This window comes from Bombina bombina, chromosome 6 (assembly GCF_027579735.1).
Source record: "Bombina bombina isolate aBomBom1 chromosome 6, aBomBom1.pri, whole genome shotgun sequence".
NCBI lineage: Eukaryota > Metazoa > Chordata > Amphibia > Anura > Bombinatoridae > Bombina > Bombina bombina.
This window is the reverse complement of record NC_069504.1, coordinates 3,468,019-3,484,969: the sequence shown is the minus strand read 5'-3', so window position 1 is coordinate 3,484,969 and position 16,951 is coordinate 3,468,019. Positions and strand designations below refer to the sequence as shown.

Here is a 16,951-nt window from a genome sequence, read left to right as displayed (position 1 = left end):
TTGGGTGAGGGTCATGGTAATATTGTAAGGTACAAGGACAGTATTGAGGTTATGTAACAGAGCAGTGATGGGTACAGGGCAGTTATTGGGTGGGGGGCATGTAATTTTGTAAAGTACATGGACAGTATTGAGGTTATGTAACAGAGCAGTGATGGGTACAGGGCAGTTATTGGGTGGGGGGCATGTAATATTGTAAGATACAAGGACAGTATTGAGGTTATGTAACAGAGCAGTGAGGGGTACAGGGCAGTTATTGGGTGAGGGGTATGTAATATTGTAAGGTACAAGGACATTATTGAGGTTATGTAACAGAGCAGTGATGGGTACAGGGCAGTTATTGGGTGGGGGCATGTAATATTGTAAGGTACAAGGACAGTATTGAGGTTATGTAACAGAGCAGTGATGGGTACAGGGCAGTTATTGGGTGGGGGGCATATAATAGGTTTGTGGTGGGTACAGGGCAGTTATAGGGTGAGGGGGGCATTTAGCAAACACTGATGGGTACAGGGCAGTTATTGGGTGAGGGGCATGTAATATTGTAAGGTACAAGGACATGTATAGTGAGGTTATGTAACAGAGGCAGTGATGGGTACAGGGCAGTTATTGGGTGGGGGGCATGTACTATTGTAAGGTACAAGGACAGTATTGAGGTTATGTAACAGAACAGTGATGAGCACAGGGTAGTTATTGGGTGAGGGGCATGTAATATTGTAAGGTACAAGGACAGTATTGAGGTTATGTAACAGAGAAGTGATGGGTACATGAGCAGCTTATTGGGTGGGGGGCATGTATATTGTAAGGTACAAGGACAGTTATTGGAGTATATGTAACAGAGCAAAAGTGATTGGGTACTGGGCCAGTTATAGGGTGGGGGGCATGTATATTGTAAGGTACAAAGGAACAGTTTTGAGGTTATGTAACAGAGCAGTGAAGGGCACAGGGCAGTTATAGGGTGGGGGACATGTAATATTGTAAGGTACTATGGACAGTATTGAGGTTATGTAACAGAGCAGTGATGGGTAAGGGCAGTTATTGGGTGGGAGGCATGTAATATTTGTAAGGTACAAGGACAGTATTGAGGGTCATGTAACAGCGCAGTGAAGGGCACATGGCAGTTTATTGGGTGGTGGTCAATGTAATATTGTAAAGGTACATGGACAGTATTGAGTTTATGTAACAGAGCAGTGATGGGTACAGGGTAGTTATTGGGTGAGGGGGCATGTAATATTGTAATGGTACAAGGACATTATTGAGGTTATGTAACAGAGCATTGATGTGTTACAGGGCAGTTATTGGGTGGGGTGACATGTAATATTGTAAGGTACATGGACAGTATTGAGGGTTATGTTAACAGAGCAGTGATGGGTACAGGGGCAGTTATTGGGTGGGGCATGCAATATTGTAAAGGTACAAGGACAGTTTGAAGTTATGTAACAGAGACAGTGAAGGGCACATGGCAGTTATTGGGGTGGGGGACATGTAATATTGTAAGGTACATGGACAGTATTGAGATTATGTATACAGAGCAGTGATGGGTACAGGGGCAGTTATTGGGTGGGAGGGGCATGTAATATTGTAAGGTACATGGACAGTATTGAGGTTAAGTAGCAGAGCAGTGATGGGTACAGGGCAGTTATTTGGTGGGGGGCATGGCAATATTGTATGGTACAAAGGTCAGTATTTGAGTTATGTAACAGAGAAGTGATGGGTACAGGGCAGTTATTGGGTGGGGGGCATGTAATATTGTATGGTACAAGGTCAGTAACAGAGCAGTGATGGGTACAGGGCAGTTATTGGGTGGGGGACATGTAATATTGTAAGGTACATGGACAGTATTGAGATTATGTAACAGAGCAGTGATGGGTACAGGGCAGTTATTGGGTGGGAGGCATGTAATATTGTAAGGTACATGGACAGTATTGAGGTTATGTAACAGAGCAGTGATGGTCACAGAGCAGTTATTGGGTGGGAGGCATGTAATATTGTATGGTACAAGGTCAGTATTGAGGTTATGTAACAGAGCAGTGATGGGTACAGGGCAGTTATTGGGTGGGGGCATGTAATATTGTAAGGTACAAGGACAGTTTTGAGGTTATGTAACAGAGCAGTGAAGGGCACATGGCAGTTATTGGGTGGGGGACATGTAATATTGTAAGGTACATGGACAGTATTGAGATTATGTAACAGAGCAGTGATGGGTACAGGGCAGTTATTGGGTGGGAGGCATGTAATATTGTAAGGTACATGGACAGTATTGAGGTTATGTAACAGAGAAGTGATGGGTACAGGGCAGTTATTGGGTGGGGGGCATGTAATATTGTATGGTACAAGGTCAGTATTGAGGTTATGTAATAGGCCAATGATGAGTAAAGTGCTGATACAGAGGGAGGCATCATGAAACAGATATTGATAAGGTTTGAATTACAGCGGCTCTATAACCATCATTTCTTTTTTAATTGTGTTTCTATAGTGTGCATCTGGTTTTGGGGACATAGAATCGCCAACATCAGCTTACCAGAAGACCCAACCATTAGAAGCCTGTGAGTATGCCAAGCTCTGCACTGCAGCATAATCTCACTGCTAGGTTAGGTTGGGGTTCCATATCTGAATCTTGTTGGTAGCTTTATTCCTGTTTAGTTCCAGTGGCTGAGGGTGGAGTGGAATTATGTGATTTCCACAGGGTTTGCTCATTGTTACAGACAGGACATAACACATCTTAGGTACTGTGTATAGTGAGCTTGTTTCTTTTTTTTCTGCATGATGATGCAACCACGAGAGTGCAATAAATTTAGAGATGATAACCATTTGTTTCAGTGACCATTGGGGCTCAGGACTTTTCTCGAGTAGTGAGAATAATTTGGATAAGTAGTTTCTAACTAGATAAAAAAACCATTTCATTCAGTGAACCAGTGGGACTTAGTATCTGTATAGATAACTTAGATAATTCTAGAGTAGTTTCTAACTTGTTGATAACCATTTAAGTCCATGACCAGTGGGGCTCAGTACATGTCTAGTGTTGAAGGAAATTTTTGGATAAATATTGAGTAGTTTCTAACTAGATTACAACCATTTCATTCAGTAACCCAGGACCTGTCTAGATAGTGAGATTAATTTGGATAATCCTAGAGTAGTTTTTAAACTAATAACAACCATTTTGTTCAGTAACCAGTTTGGCTCAGTATCTGTCTACAGTAATGAGATTAATTTGGATAAGTCTAGAGTAGTTTCTAACTTGTTGATAACCATTTTGTTCAGTGACCAGTGGGGCTCAGTACGTGTCTAGAATAGTGAGATTAATTTGGATAATCCTAGAGTAGTTTTTAACTAAATAACAACCATTTTGTTCAGTAACCAGTTTGGCTCAGTATCTGTCTACAGTAATGATATTAATTTGGATAAGTCTAGAGTAGTTTCTAACTTGTTGATAACCATTTTGTTCAGTGACCAGTGGGGCTCAGTACGTGTCTAGAGTAGTGAGTTTAATTTGGATAAGTCTAGAGAAGTTTCTAACTTTTTGCTAACCATTTATTTCCATGACCAGTGGGGCTCAGGGCCTGTCTAGAGTAGTGATATTAATTTTGATAAGTCTAGAGTAGTTTCTAACCTGTTGATAACAATTTATTTCCATGACCAGTGGGGCTCAGGGTCTGTCTAGAGTAGTGATATTAATTTGGATAAGTCTAGAGAAGTTTCTAACCTGTTGATAACAATTTATTTCAGTGACCAGTGGGGCTCAGGGCCTGTCTAGAGTAGTGAGTTTAATTTGGATAAGTCTAGAGAAGTTTCTAACTTTTTGCTAACCATATTTATTTCCATGCGACCAGTGGGGCCTCAGGGCCTGTCTAGAGTAGTGATATTAATTTTGATAAGTCTAGAGTAGTTTCTAACCTGTTGATAACAATTTATTTCAGTGACCAGTGGGGCTCAAGACCTGAGATCTCGCTTTGAGAATATTGCTCGAACAGCAGAGGTGGAAAATAAGCTGAGAGCCGAGGAAGAGAGAGTGAGACGGCAGAAGAGAGAAAAAACAAGAGCTGGACCATCAACATAATAATGTGGTCAGTAGGAAAAGATATGGAAGAAATATAGGAGCGCCAAAAGACTAAGTATTCACAGGCTAAAAGACAATGGATCACCTTAAATCCCTTATAATTAGGATTATTTATATATTCTGTCAGATTCCAGACACATAAAACTAGAGATATGAGATAATAAGGTGTTTTAGAGAGCTATCTACTATTTATTAAGAGGTTTAATAGTCCAATAACTAAATGAGATGCCTATATTGCTAAACAATGTGAAAAGTATTAAGAAATATAAAGTTATATAAATTAAAAAGAGTCATCAAAGGGTAGCTAACTTTGATACAATCAAGACGCTAGTCCCCAAATGGGCACAAATATGGGCAGGAAATACTTTTACCATGGTAAAATGAAGTGATTTAAAAATTAGAGATCACTAATGTGATGTGTATTTGATACAATGTAATCTTGTGTACGAAAACTGCGTGAAAAATAAATATAACTATCATTGGATTATAAATCCAATATAGTTGTGCGAGAATAGAAATGTGAATAATTATAGTCCATAGTGAGATAATAAATCAATGTGCCAATGATGATAACGTAATTTATCTATGACACTAAGAAGTGCAATGCATGTGATGCAATAATAACCTAAGTGGGATAGCGGTCTAAATTAATAACACAATAATCTATAACATTGTTATAAAATAGTGATTAGCGCTGATGATAACTAAAGTTTTTATACAAGTTTAATTAAACAATAATTTACAGCAGAAAAATAGGCTGAGGAAACAATATTAACAATATGGCATATGGCCATATGTTAATAATTAATATAATATGTGCCGGCACACACTAAAGTTGAAATTTCATTTAAATCTCACATAAATATATATACAAATAAAAAACAACCAATATATCGGTTAACCAATATATTATCAAAAAAGAGCTGGGAATTCAAATGAATCCAATATCGCCTCGTAGGATAAAAATTCTTATACCCAATATGTACCCAAAAAAAAAGCCAGTTTATAAAAAGTCCAGACAAAATATCAAATATAAAAGAATCCTTATATAAATCCTCTATAATTAAAAGAAGAACACAAGCAGCGATATACAAATTGCCGTGAGCAGGGTGGGTTCTGATCAGTATACAAACTCACCCCAAATGATGTCTTGTGAAAGGCTCTTTTACAGGGCTGAAAACGCGTAGACTTATTCCTGACCCGGATTTGTGTAGGCTATTACCAATCCAGGATCGTGAGTTTGGGTGAGTTGTATACTGATAGGAACCCACCCGCTCACGGAATTCTGTATAATCGATTGCATTTCTTCTTTTTAGGTACCTATAATATCTGAACTTCAAACCATTTGCATATGGGATATACATATGAGATATGGATTTATATTTCACAAATAGGATATCAATCATCATTGTTAACATTAATAAGGATTTATATAAGAATTTTTTTAATACGGATAGTTTATGGGTGTTAGTGTAACTTCTATTAAGCACTTTGGTTATGAGTTATTATGCCACAGCTTATGTAACCATAAAAACTCATAACTACTGACTTTAAAATGCGTTAAGGAATCTTGATGGGGTAGAGGGTGTACCGCTATCTTTTTTGGCCTCCCAGGACAAAGTTCGTAATTACCGATGCTATTGAAGTCCCATTTGTAAAAAGACTATAACCGCAATTTGCGTAAGTTGGTTTGTGGTAAGGCCAAAAAAGTGTGCAGTGCCCCTAAATCTGCAAGACTCTTAATAGCAGCGGGCGTGAAAAAGCAGCGTTAGAACCTGATAACGCTGCTTTTTCAGCTTACCACAAAACTCGTAATCTAAGCCGACAGTTTCTCACCCATTTTCTGCTGTAAATTATTGTTTAATTAAAATTGTATAAAAACTTTAGTTCAATCATCAGCGCTTATCACCCCATTTATAACAATGTTATAGATTATTGTGTTATATTTTAGACACTGCTATCCCACTTAGGTTATTTTGTGCCATCACATGCATTGCACTTTTTGTGTCATAGATAAATTACGTATCATCATTGGCACATAGATTTATTATCTCTCACACAAATATATTGGATTTATACTCCCAATGATAGTTATATTTATTTATCTTGTAAGGTGGTATCCCAGTCACGCGATCATCCATTACTTGTGGATATTCTCCTTCCCAACAGGAAGTTGCAAGAGGATCACACCACAGCAGAGCTGCTATATAGCTCCTCCCCTAAACTGCCCATATCCAGTCATTCTCTTGCAAACTCTCGACAAGCAGGAGCGTAGTAGAGAGAAGCTGGTGAAATGTAGTTGTTTTTTTCTTCAATCAAAAGTTTTGTTATTTTTAAATGGTACCAGAGTTGTACTATTTTGTCCCAGGCAGAAAATAGAAGAAGAATCTGCCTGTGATCTCTATCATCTTAGCAGGTTGTAACTAAGATCCATCTGCTGTTCTCACACATAACTGAAGAGAGAGGTAACTTCAGCTGGGGAATGGCGTGCAGGTTATCCTGCTATGAGGTATCGTGCAGTTAAAATTTTGTAAATGCTAGTGAAATGCTGCTGATACCAAGATTTATGTAAGGTAAGCCTGAATACTAGTGATTTGATAGCGACTGGTATCATGCTTACTTTCTGAGGTAAATACTCTTATAGACTTGCAATATAAAACGTTTGCTGGAAATGTTTAAGCAATTTTATATATACTTTGCGTGATAAAACTTTATCTGGGGCCCTGAGTAGTTTCCACATGGCTGGCTTAAATTTGCCTAGAAACAGTTTCCTGAGGCTCTCCACTGTTTTAACATGAGTGGGAGGGGCCTAATTTAGCGCTTTATTGCGCAGTAACTTTTACAGACTGAGACATCCAGCTTCCTCCAGGAGTCCCCTGTATGCTATAGGACCTCTCTAAAGGGCTCTTAGGCTTTCCAAAGTCGTTTGTTTGGGAAGGTAGGGCCACAGCAGAGCTGTGGCAGTTTGTTGTGACTGTTAAAAAACGTCTATATCGTTTTTTTGATCCGTTTTTTGAACTAAGGGGTTAATCATCCATTTGCAAGTGGGTGCAATGCTCTGTTAGCTTATTATACACACTGTAAAAATTTCGTTTGATTTACTGCTTTTTTTCACTGTTTTTCAAATTCTGACAAAATTTGTTTCTCTTAAAGGCACAGTACCGTTTTTATTTTTTGCTTGTTAACTTGATTCAAAGTGTTTTCCAAGCTTGCTGGTATCATTGCTAGTCTGTTTAAACATGTCTGACATAGAGGAAAGTCCTTGTTCATTATGTTTAGAAGCCATGGTGGAACCCCCTCTTAGAATGTGTACCAAATGTACTGATTATAAAGATCATATTCTGTCTTTAAAAAATTTATCACCAGAGGAATCTGACGAGGGGGAAGTTATGCCGACTAACTCGCCCCACATGTCAGACCCTTTGACTCCCGCTCAAGGGACTCCCGCTCTAACGGCGCCAAGTACATCTAGTGCGCCCATAGCATTTACTTTACAAGACATGGCGGCGGTCATGGATAATACACTGTCAGCGGTATTATCCAGACTACCTGGGTTTAGAGGAAAGCGAGACAGCTCTGGAGTTAGAAGAAATACAGAGCATACTGACGCTTTAAGAGCTATGTCTGATACCCCCTCACAATATGCAGAAGCTGAGGAAGGAGAGCTTCTTTCTGTTGGTGATTTTTCTGAATCAGGGAAGAGGATTCAACCTGATTCTGATATGTCTACATTTAAATTTAAGCTTGAACACCTCTGCGTATTGCTCAGGGAGGTTTTAGCTGCTCTGAATGACTGTGATACAATTGCAGTGCCAGAGAAATTGTGTAGATTGGATAAATACTATGCAGTGCCGGTGTGCACTGATGTTTTTCCAATACCTAAAAGGTTTACAGAAATTATTACTAAGGAATGGGATAGACCAGGTGTGCCGTTCTCTCCCCCTCCTATTTTTAAGAAAATGTTTCCAATAGACGCCACCACACGGGGACTTATGGCAGACAGTTCCTAAGGTGGAGGGAGCAGTTTCTACTTTAGCAAAGCGTACTACTATCCCTGTCGAGGACAGTTGTGCTTTCTCAGATCCAATGGATAAAAAGTTAGAGGGTTACCTTAAGAAAATGTTTATTCAACAAGGTTTTATCCTACAGCCCCTTGCATGCATTGCTCCTGTCACTGCTGCTGCGGCCTTCTGGTTTGAGTCTCTGGAAGAGGCTTTACAGGTAGCGACTCCATTGGATGACATACTTGACAAGCTTAGAGCACTTAAGCTAGCCAATTCTTTTGTTTCTGATGCCATTCTTCATTTGACTAAACTAACGGCTAAGAATTCTGTTTTCGCTATTCAGGCGTGCAGGGCGCTATGGCTTAAATCATGGTCAGCTGACGTTACTTCAAAGTCTAAGCTGCTTAACATTCCCCTCAAGGGGCAAACCCTATTCGGGCCTGGTTTGAAGGAGATCATTTCTGATATCACTGGAGGAAAAGTTCATGCCCTTCCTCAGAATAGGTCCAAATCAAGAGCCAAACAGACTAATTTTCGTGCCTTTCGAAACTTCAAGGCAAGTGCGGCATCAACTTCCTCTAATGCAAAACAAGAGGGAACTTTTGCTCAGTCCAAGTCGGTCTGGAAACCTAACCAGACCTGGAACAAAGGTAAGCAGGCCAAAAAGCCTGCTGCTGCCTCTAAGACAGCATGAAGGATCGGCCCCCTATCTGGTAACGGATCTAGTAGGGGGCAGACTTTCACTCTTCGCCCAGGCTTGGGCAAGAGATGTCCAGGATCTCTGGGCGTTGGAAATTATATCCCAGGGATATCTTCTGGACTTCAAAGCTTCCCTTCCAAAAGGGAGATTTCACCTTTCACAATTATCTGCAAACCAGATAAAGAGAGAGGCATTCTTACACTGTGTTCAAGACCTCCTAGTTATGGGAGTGATTCATCCAGTTCCAAAGGAGGAACAGGGACAGGGATTTTACTCAAATCTGTTTGTGGTTCCCAAAAAAGAGGGAACCTTCAGACCAATTTTAGATCTCAAGAACTTAAACAAATTCCTCAGAGTTCCATAATTCAAGATGGAGACTATTCGTACCATCCTACCTATGATCCAGGAGGGTCAATATATGACTACAGTGGATTTAAAGGATGCTTATCTTCACATTCCGATACACAAAGATCATCATCGGTTTCTCAGGTTTGCCTTCCTAGACAGGCATTACCAGTTTGTAGCTCTTCCCTTTGGATTAGCTACAGCCCCAAGAATCTTTACGAAGGTTCTGGGGTCACTTCTGGCGGTCCTAAGACCGCGGGGCATAGCAGTGGCCCCTTATTTAGACGACATTCTGATACAGGCGTCAAATTTCCAAATTGCCAAGTCTCACACGGACATAGTTCTGGCATTTCTGAGGTCGCATGGGTGGAAGGTGAACGAAGAAAAGAGTTCTCTATCCCCTCTCACAAGAGTCTCCTTTCTAGGAACTCTAATAGATTCTGTAGAAATGAGGATTTACCTGACAGAGTCCAGGTTATCAAAACTTCTAAATTCCTGCCGTGTTCTTTATTCCACTTCTCGCCCTTCGGTGACTCAGTGTATGGAAGTAATCGGCTTAATGGTAGCGGCAATGGACATAGTGCCGTTTGCATGCCTACATCTCAGACCGCTGCAACTATGCATGCTCAGTCATTGGAATGGGGATTACACAAATTTGTCCCCTCTACTAAATCTGGATCAAGAGACCAGGGATTCTCTTCTCTGGTGGCTATCTCGGGTCCATCTGTCCAAAGGTATGACCTTTCGCAGGCCAGATTGGACAATTGTAACGACAGATGCCAGCCTTCTAGGCTGGGGGGGCAGTCTGGAACTCCCTGAAGGCTCAGGGATCATGGACTCAGGAGGAGACAATCCTTCCAAAAAACATTCTGGAACAGAGATCGATATTCAATGCTCTTCAGGCTTGGCCTCAGCTAGCGACAATGAGGTTCATCAGATTTCAGTCGGACAACAAATCTGACCTATAGAAGGCAGGAAGTAACTAATAAGGCACTATAGCCCAAATAACTTCACTACCAGAAAGTGTGTAAAGAAGACCAAGTAGCTGCCTTACAAATCTGATCTATAGAAGGCAGGAAGTAACTAATAAGGCACTATAGCCCAAATAACTTTCCTATCAGAAAAAGTGTGTAAAGAAGACCAAGTAGCTGCCTTACAAATCTGACCTATAGAAGACAGGAAGTAACTAATAAGGCACTATAGCCCAAATAACTTCACTACCAGAAAAAGTGTGTAAAGAAGACCAAGTAGCTGCCTTACAAATCTGACCTATAGAAAGCAGGAAGTAACTAATAAAGCACTATAGCCCAAATAACTGTCCTACCAGAAAAAGTATGTAAAGAAGACCAAGTAGCTGCCTTACAAATCTGACCTATAGAAAGCAGGAAGTAACTAATAAGGCACTATAGCCCAAATAACTTCCCTACCAGAAAGTGTGTAAAGAAGACCAAGTAGCTGCCTTACAAATCTGACCTATAGAAAGCAGGAAGTAACTAATAAGGCACTATAGCCCAAATAACTTCCCTACCAGAAAGTGTGTAAAGAAGACCAAGTAGCTGCCTTACAAATCTGATCTATAGAAGGCAGGAAGTAACTAATAAGGCACTATAGCCCAAATAACTTTCCTATCAGAAAAAGTGTGTAAAGAAGACCAAGTAGCTGCCTTACAAATCTGACCTATAGAAGGCAGGAAGTAACTAACAAGGCACTATAGCCCAAATAACTTCCCTACCAGAAAGAGTGTGTAAAGACGACCAAGTAGCTGCCCTTACAAATCTGATCTATAGAAGACAGGAAGTAACTAATAAGGCACTACTAGCCCAAATAACTTCACTACCCAGAAAAGTGTGTATAGACGACCAAGTAGCTGCCTTTACAAATCGATCTATAGAAGACAGGAAGTAACTAATAAGGCACTATAGCCCAAATAACTTCACTACCAGAAAAAAGTGTGTAAAGAAGACCCAAGTAGATGCCTTACAATCTGACCTATAGAAGTGTCAGTATATGGCTGGGTTATAACACAATATAATTTAATAATTATGCTTACACTAAACCCCACATATAAATATGCATATACTAAAACCATAAAATTTAAATATAAATTCCTGAATTCATTAGTTAATAACTTATAAACAAATTGAAATATATTTGTTGGAACAAGAATATGAATCAATCTTATACACATTTAAAACTATTAAAATATGCTATGCAAAGTTCATAAAGTTTACCTTTAGAGCTAGCCTTATTCACAATTGGATTTCATTCAATTAACGAAATGAGATTCCAAGATATTAGCTACTAACATTCAACAGTACAATCCGCTTTATAGCTACAATTGATTCTAATACAATTCTAATTAGGACACTAAAAGTACATATATTCTTAATGTAAACATATATATATATATACAACACACAGAGAAAACCCAGCACTCACTTACAAGCTCTCTGCTAAGATTTAAACGCAAAAATGGAAAGGTTAGTTACCGCAACTGGCCAAATGGGACAAGCCCAGGTACCTCGTTCAAGGATCCTTTCCAAATACCTGGGACCCCTAAAACAGCCACAACAAGGCAAGCTTTCAAATCCAAACAAACTGGGAACAAGGGAAGGGTGCACAGCGCATATGTAATCACCCTAGACATATACAAAACACGGAAGGGAACTGCACTCTCATACTGGACCTGGGTACACCTCCCATGACCCTGCAACATGCTCAGCCCTGGGTGCCACTGGCACTCACAGGAAAGCTGCGCTGTCCCCCAGAGCCACAGGCAGTTAGCCCCAGACAGGTCTGCGTGCAAGAACCCATTGGAAAAATTACAAAACAAATTAACTACAACACACACGAGAAAAACCCAGCACTCACTTACAAGCTCTCAGCTAAGATTTAAAAGCAAAAATGGAAAGGCTTAGTATACCAGCATCTGACCAAAATGGGACACAAGCCCAGGTACCTAATCAAGGTCCTAATCCAATACCTGGGACCCTAAAACAGCCACACAATGCAAGCTATCAAATCCAAACAAACTGGGAACAAGGGAAGGGTGCACAGGCATAATGCAATCACCCTAGAACATATACAAACACAGAAGGGAAACTGCACTCTCATACCGGACCGGGTCTACACATCCCCATGAGGACCCTTGCAACATGCTCAGCCCTGGGTGCCCACTGGCACTCACAGGATGCTTGCGCTGTCCCCCAGAGCCACAGGCAGTTAGCCCCAGACAAGTCTGGGTGCAAGAACCATAGGGAAAATTACAAAACAAATTAATACAACACACAGAGAAAACCCAGCACTCTCTTACAAGCTCTCAGCTAAGATTTAAAAGCAAAAAAAGGAAAGGTTAGTTACCGCATCTGGCCAAATGGGACAAGCCCCGGGTACCTCGTCACAGGTCCTATCCAATACCTGGGACCCTAAAACCAGCCACACAATGCAAGCTTTCAAATCCAAACAAACTGGGAACAAGGGAAGGGCGTGCACAGGCCTATGTTAATCACCCCTAGACATATACACAACACGGAAGGGAACTTCACTCTCATACCGGACCGGGTACACATCCCATGACCCTGCAACATGCTCAGCCCTGGGTGCCACAGGCACTCACAGGAAGCTGTGCTGTCCCCTAGAGCCACAGGCAGCTTAGCCCCAGACAGGTCTGGGTGCAAGAACCATAGGGTTGTATTTAATTTGTTTTGTAATTTTCCCTATGGTTTCTAACTGCCTGTGGCTCTGGGGACAGCGCAGCTTCCTGTGAGTGCCACGTGGCACCCAGGCTGAGCATGTTGCAGGGTCATGGGATGTGATACCCGGTCCGGTATAAGAGTGCAGTTCCTTTCCGTGTTTTATATATATATTGCAAGCTCTCTTTAATCTATTACTTACAGCAACAATGAATGTTTGTTTTAAATGTTTACCTATGTTTAAAATATTAATAATTAGAACAACCATACATCACCAAAAAAATGACCAAATCGATAATTCAGCTCCCCAAATTCTGTTCTTACCTCATATGAAAATAAGTGTAATTGCAATTGATAAGAGAAAAGTATGACCCACTTTGCTTATAGTTGACTGTGTCCCACGCAACAGTTTTCAGTCAGTTTAGCAAAATCATCAGCAGCCTCCTTTCTCATCCTGCATTCCAGCTCTATATTGTCTAATCATAGGTGAGAAAAATGGGAGGCCCTTTGAAAACCTTGTCCCTTCTTATTGGTTCATTTTGGGAAATGTATCTTTTAACAGTCAAATCTTTTGGCTGTAATACTGGACTTTAGCCATCGGGGGGCAGCATGACAAGCAAACAGCAATACAGTCCTAACATTTATTTTATACTGCTAATATCTCCCTATACTACAATGATATTTTTAAACATACTATAATTTATTGCATTAATCACTTACAATATTAATTATAGATTGGGTAGTATCATATCATTTTTCTGATTACCCCAATACCAAACACATTATGTTTTTAACATTATATTATATCAAAGTAATTTATACTGTTAACTGATTAGCTTAAAATAGCCTTCAGTATCCTGGCATTGCATTGCATCTCACACAGACAGGAACACAATGCACTTCATGTCTCCAATGCATACTTAAATGCATGGCCATACCAGTTGTAGACCTAAAATAAAATAAAGTGTTATTTATATTTTTCATTTAACAGACATTCATATTTAATATTATACGAACAGACAATTTCATATCCATTAATGTTCTTCCTGTCATTTTCCATTAGCTTCCTGGAATACAGAGAAATAATTTTTATCTTTAATTCATTGGTTCAGTATTTGTATATATCAATGTATTTATTTTTCACAGCAAATATTTATTTAATATATTAAATTACTTTAAATGCCAATTTGTCTGTTCTCTGTATATGGGAAACTCCACAGGAGATAATTTACACATAGGTGATACATTAATTTCTTCTTTCCCTACGAATCTCATTAGGCCTCAAAGAAAGATTCCAGACATCTCGTCCCCATTCACTGTATGGGGTCAACTATCTGACAATCTTGCTCTCAGAACTATTCTTCTACCAGTCATCAGTTCAAAAGGTGACATCTTGGTAGCACTACTTGGAGTTGCTCTTAATGCCATTAAGGCTAGAGGTAGTTTTACATCCCAGTCTTTACCCGTTTCACTCACAAACTTTTTGAGGATTTTAACAATGGACTGGTTGTAACGCTCTACTCCACCACTTGAGGTGGCTCTATATGCAATATGGAGCTTTCTTTTAATTCCTAGTATTTTCCACATTTTGGTCATCACTTCGCTAGTGAAGTGGGTTACCCGATCTGATTCGATTCTTTGGGGTAAACCAAATCTGGAAAACACGTGGTTGATGAGCAATGCTGCACATGTTTCAGCCCTATTGTTAGGTGCACTGATGCACTCTGCCCATTTTGTGAACAGGCATGTCACTGCTAACATGTAATTGTTCCCACTTGATGACCTAGTTACTGGACCAATAAAATCAATTTGTATATCTGACCATGGCATTACCATCTCCCTTTTCTGCAATGGCGCTCTATGCGTTGGCGCAGTGGGTTGGAACTGTGGACAGATTAAACAACCTTGACAGTAGGTTTGAACATCTTTCAACATGTGTGGCCAAAAGGCATAATTACGCAATATTTCATACGTGAGTTTGGCACCACAATGACCAGATGTGGGAGCATCATGGGCATGTTGAAGCATTAGATCTCTGAACTTGGTGGGTACTACCCATTGTTGGATGCCAGTTTTGGAGGTTCTAATTAACAAACCATCCTGTAAATTGAATTGTGATCTGGATTTCATTAAGATTCTAAGATCTTCTTTGCCAATACAATCATCTTTTGAGATGAGGTTGCTTTCAGGATCTTCTATGTGTTTATAAAAGATGCCTACAATGGGGTCTTCTTTTTGGCTAGTGATCAGGTCCTCACTAGGAGAATCCTGACTCCATTGTACCAGGTTAGGCTCACTCTGTTGTTTTTACTGTTTTCTTGTAATAGCTTCTACCTGAATTGCACCCATTAAGTGGTCAATATTAAGGAGTTCTCCAGTTATGGCTCATTGTTTGGCTAATGAATCCGCAAGATCATTGCCTTCCTTATCAGGAACTAGCACCCTGGAATGACACTTGGTCTTCATCCAGTGTATGGTTAAATCATTGGATACCACCAGATCATCAATCTCGCAGAAAAACTTGCCAATCTTGACTGCTTTGTTATTGCTTTTCTGCATGCCATTTCTTTTCCAAGTTGGCAGGTATTCAACAAAACGGTCATGTTACGGTTACCCTTAGTCTCGCTGAGAGATGGACCGCTTAGTAGCCTGGATCCCTATTGCTAAAGAGGGGAGAAGCTGCTTTCCATAGTATTCTATATGAGTCTCGCAAATATAGAATAATCTCCCTTAGCTGCAGTACAGCTAGGATACCCTTCTGCCCACAAAAACGAGTCAACGCTGCGATTGAGAGTCAAAACAAGAACTCAGGACTGGGATGCCCAGCCTGCTTTTTATTAAGGTTACATGCACACAGGGCACTCCCAGGGGGAGAGGGGGGGGGAAGCACAAAATCCCCCATCACACATTTAGATAGAGAGCACTGTCCTTTGACAGGCCACAATAGGATTACAGTACTTAAGATAACAAGTTTACAAGTTCATCTTATCAATTAGCAGTCTGGCTCCAGAGGTGATTAGACAATAGTTTCTAAAAGCTGAAAAAAAAGAGTTAACTCTTTATGAAATGAAACTTGTTACGGTTTTCTTGGAGCCCTTCTTAGGCGCTGGCTTGCTGGTTCAGGCATTGCTGCTGGGAAATAAGCTCTTCACAACAAAATAACTAATGCTTCTGTAACATTGCTCCCTTTCTGTGGAACACTCTGGCAGACACGGTCTGACCCCTTTTCGGGGCAGACTAAGGCTGTCCAGACCGCTGGTTATGCGGGGCTGAGGTCGGTTTGTCTGGACAAACCGTCGGCGTTGCCATTCTGTTTCCCAGGTCTGTAAGTAATGGTGAAATTGAAGGTTTGCAACGATAAGCTCCAACGTAATAGCCTGCCGTTATCTCCAGAGACCCGGTTCAGCCACACCAACGGGTTATGGTCGGTGACCAGAGTGAACTCCTGACCATATAAATAGGGAGTCAATTTCTTTAATGCCCACACCAAAGCCAAACACTCCTTTTCGACCGCTGCATAGCTGACTTCGCGGGGCAGGAGCTTCCGGCTGATGTAGGCAACTGGATGCTCCCCTCCATCTTCGCCTACTTGGCTGAGGACGGCTCCCAGCCCGAACATGGAAGCATCTGTATGGACGATAAAACGTTTGTTAAGGGCTGGGGCCGCCAAGACAGGAGCGTTAATTAGAGCATTTTTGAGAGCCTGGAAAGCCGTTTCACAGTGGGGAGACCACAGGACCTGTCGAGGTAAGGTCTTCTTGGTCAAGTCAGTCAGGGGTTTGGCAAGTGTGCTGTAGTCTGGTACGAACCGTCTATAGTACCCTGCCGTGCCCAGGAAGGCTAGGACCTGAGTCTTAGTGATGGGGGTGGGCCAATTGGCGACAGCTTCTATTTTGGCCGGCTCTGGTCGCTGCTTTCCACACCCCACCCGGTGACCCAGGTACTGTACCTCGGCCATCCCAAAGTGGCATTTTTCTGGCTTCAGAGTCAGGCCAGCAGCCCGGATCTGATCCAGAACCATTCCCACATGAGCTAAGTGGTCCTCCCAGGACTCACTGTGGATCGCTATGTCGTCCAGGTAGGCGCAAGCAAAACTCTGGAAGCCATCCAGGAGCCTATCCACCAAGCGCTGGAATGTAGCTGGGGCATTCTTCATCCC

At 41.0% G+C, this 16,951-nt stretch overlaps 1 protein-coding gene across 1 annotated transcript in view; it reads left to right on the top strand.

The window, feature by feature from the left end:
* LOC128662504 (hematopoietic lineage cell-specific protein-like) overlaps positions 1 to 16,951 on the top strand; it is a 783,082-nt gene that overhangs the window by 539,822 nt on the left and 226,309 nt on the right. The window contains 3 exon segments of the mRNA XM_053716283.1: positions 2,471 to 2,540; positions 3,912 to 4,026; positions 4,028 to 4,058. Coding sequence (XP_053572258.1) covers positions 2,471 to 2,540; positions 3,912 to 4,026; positions 4,028 to 4,058 — 216 coding nt within the window.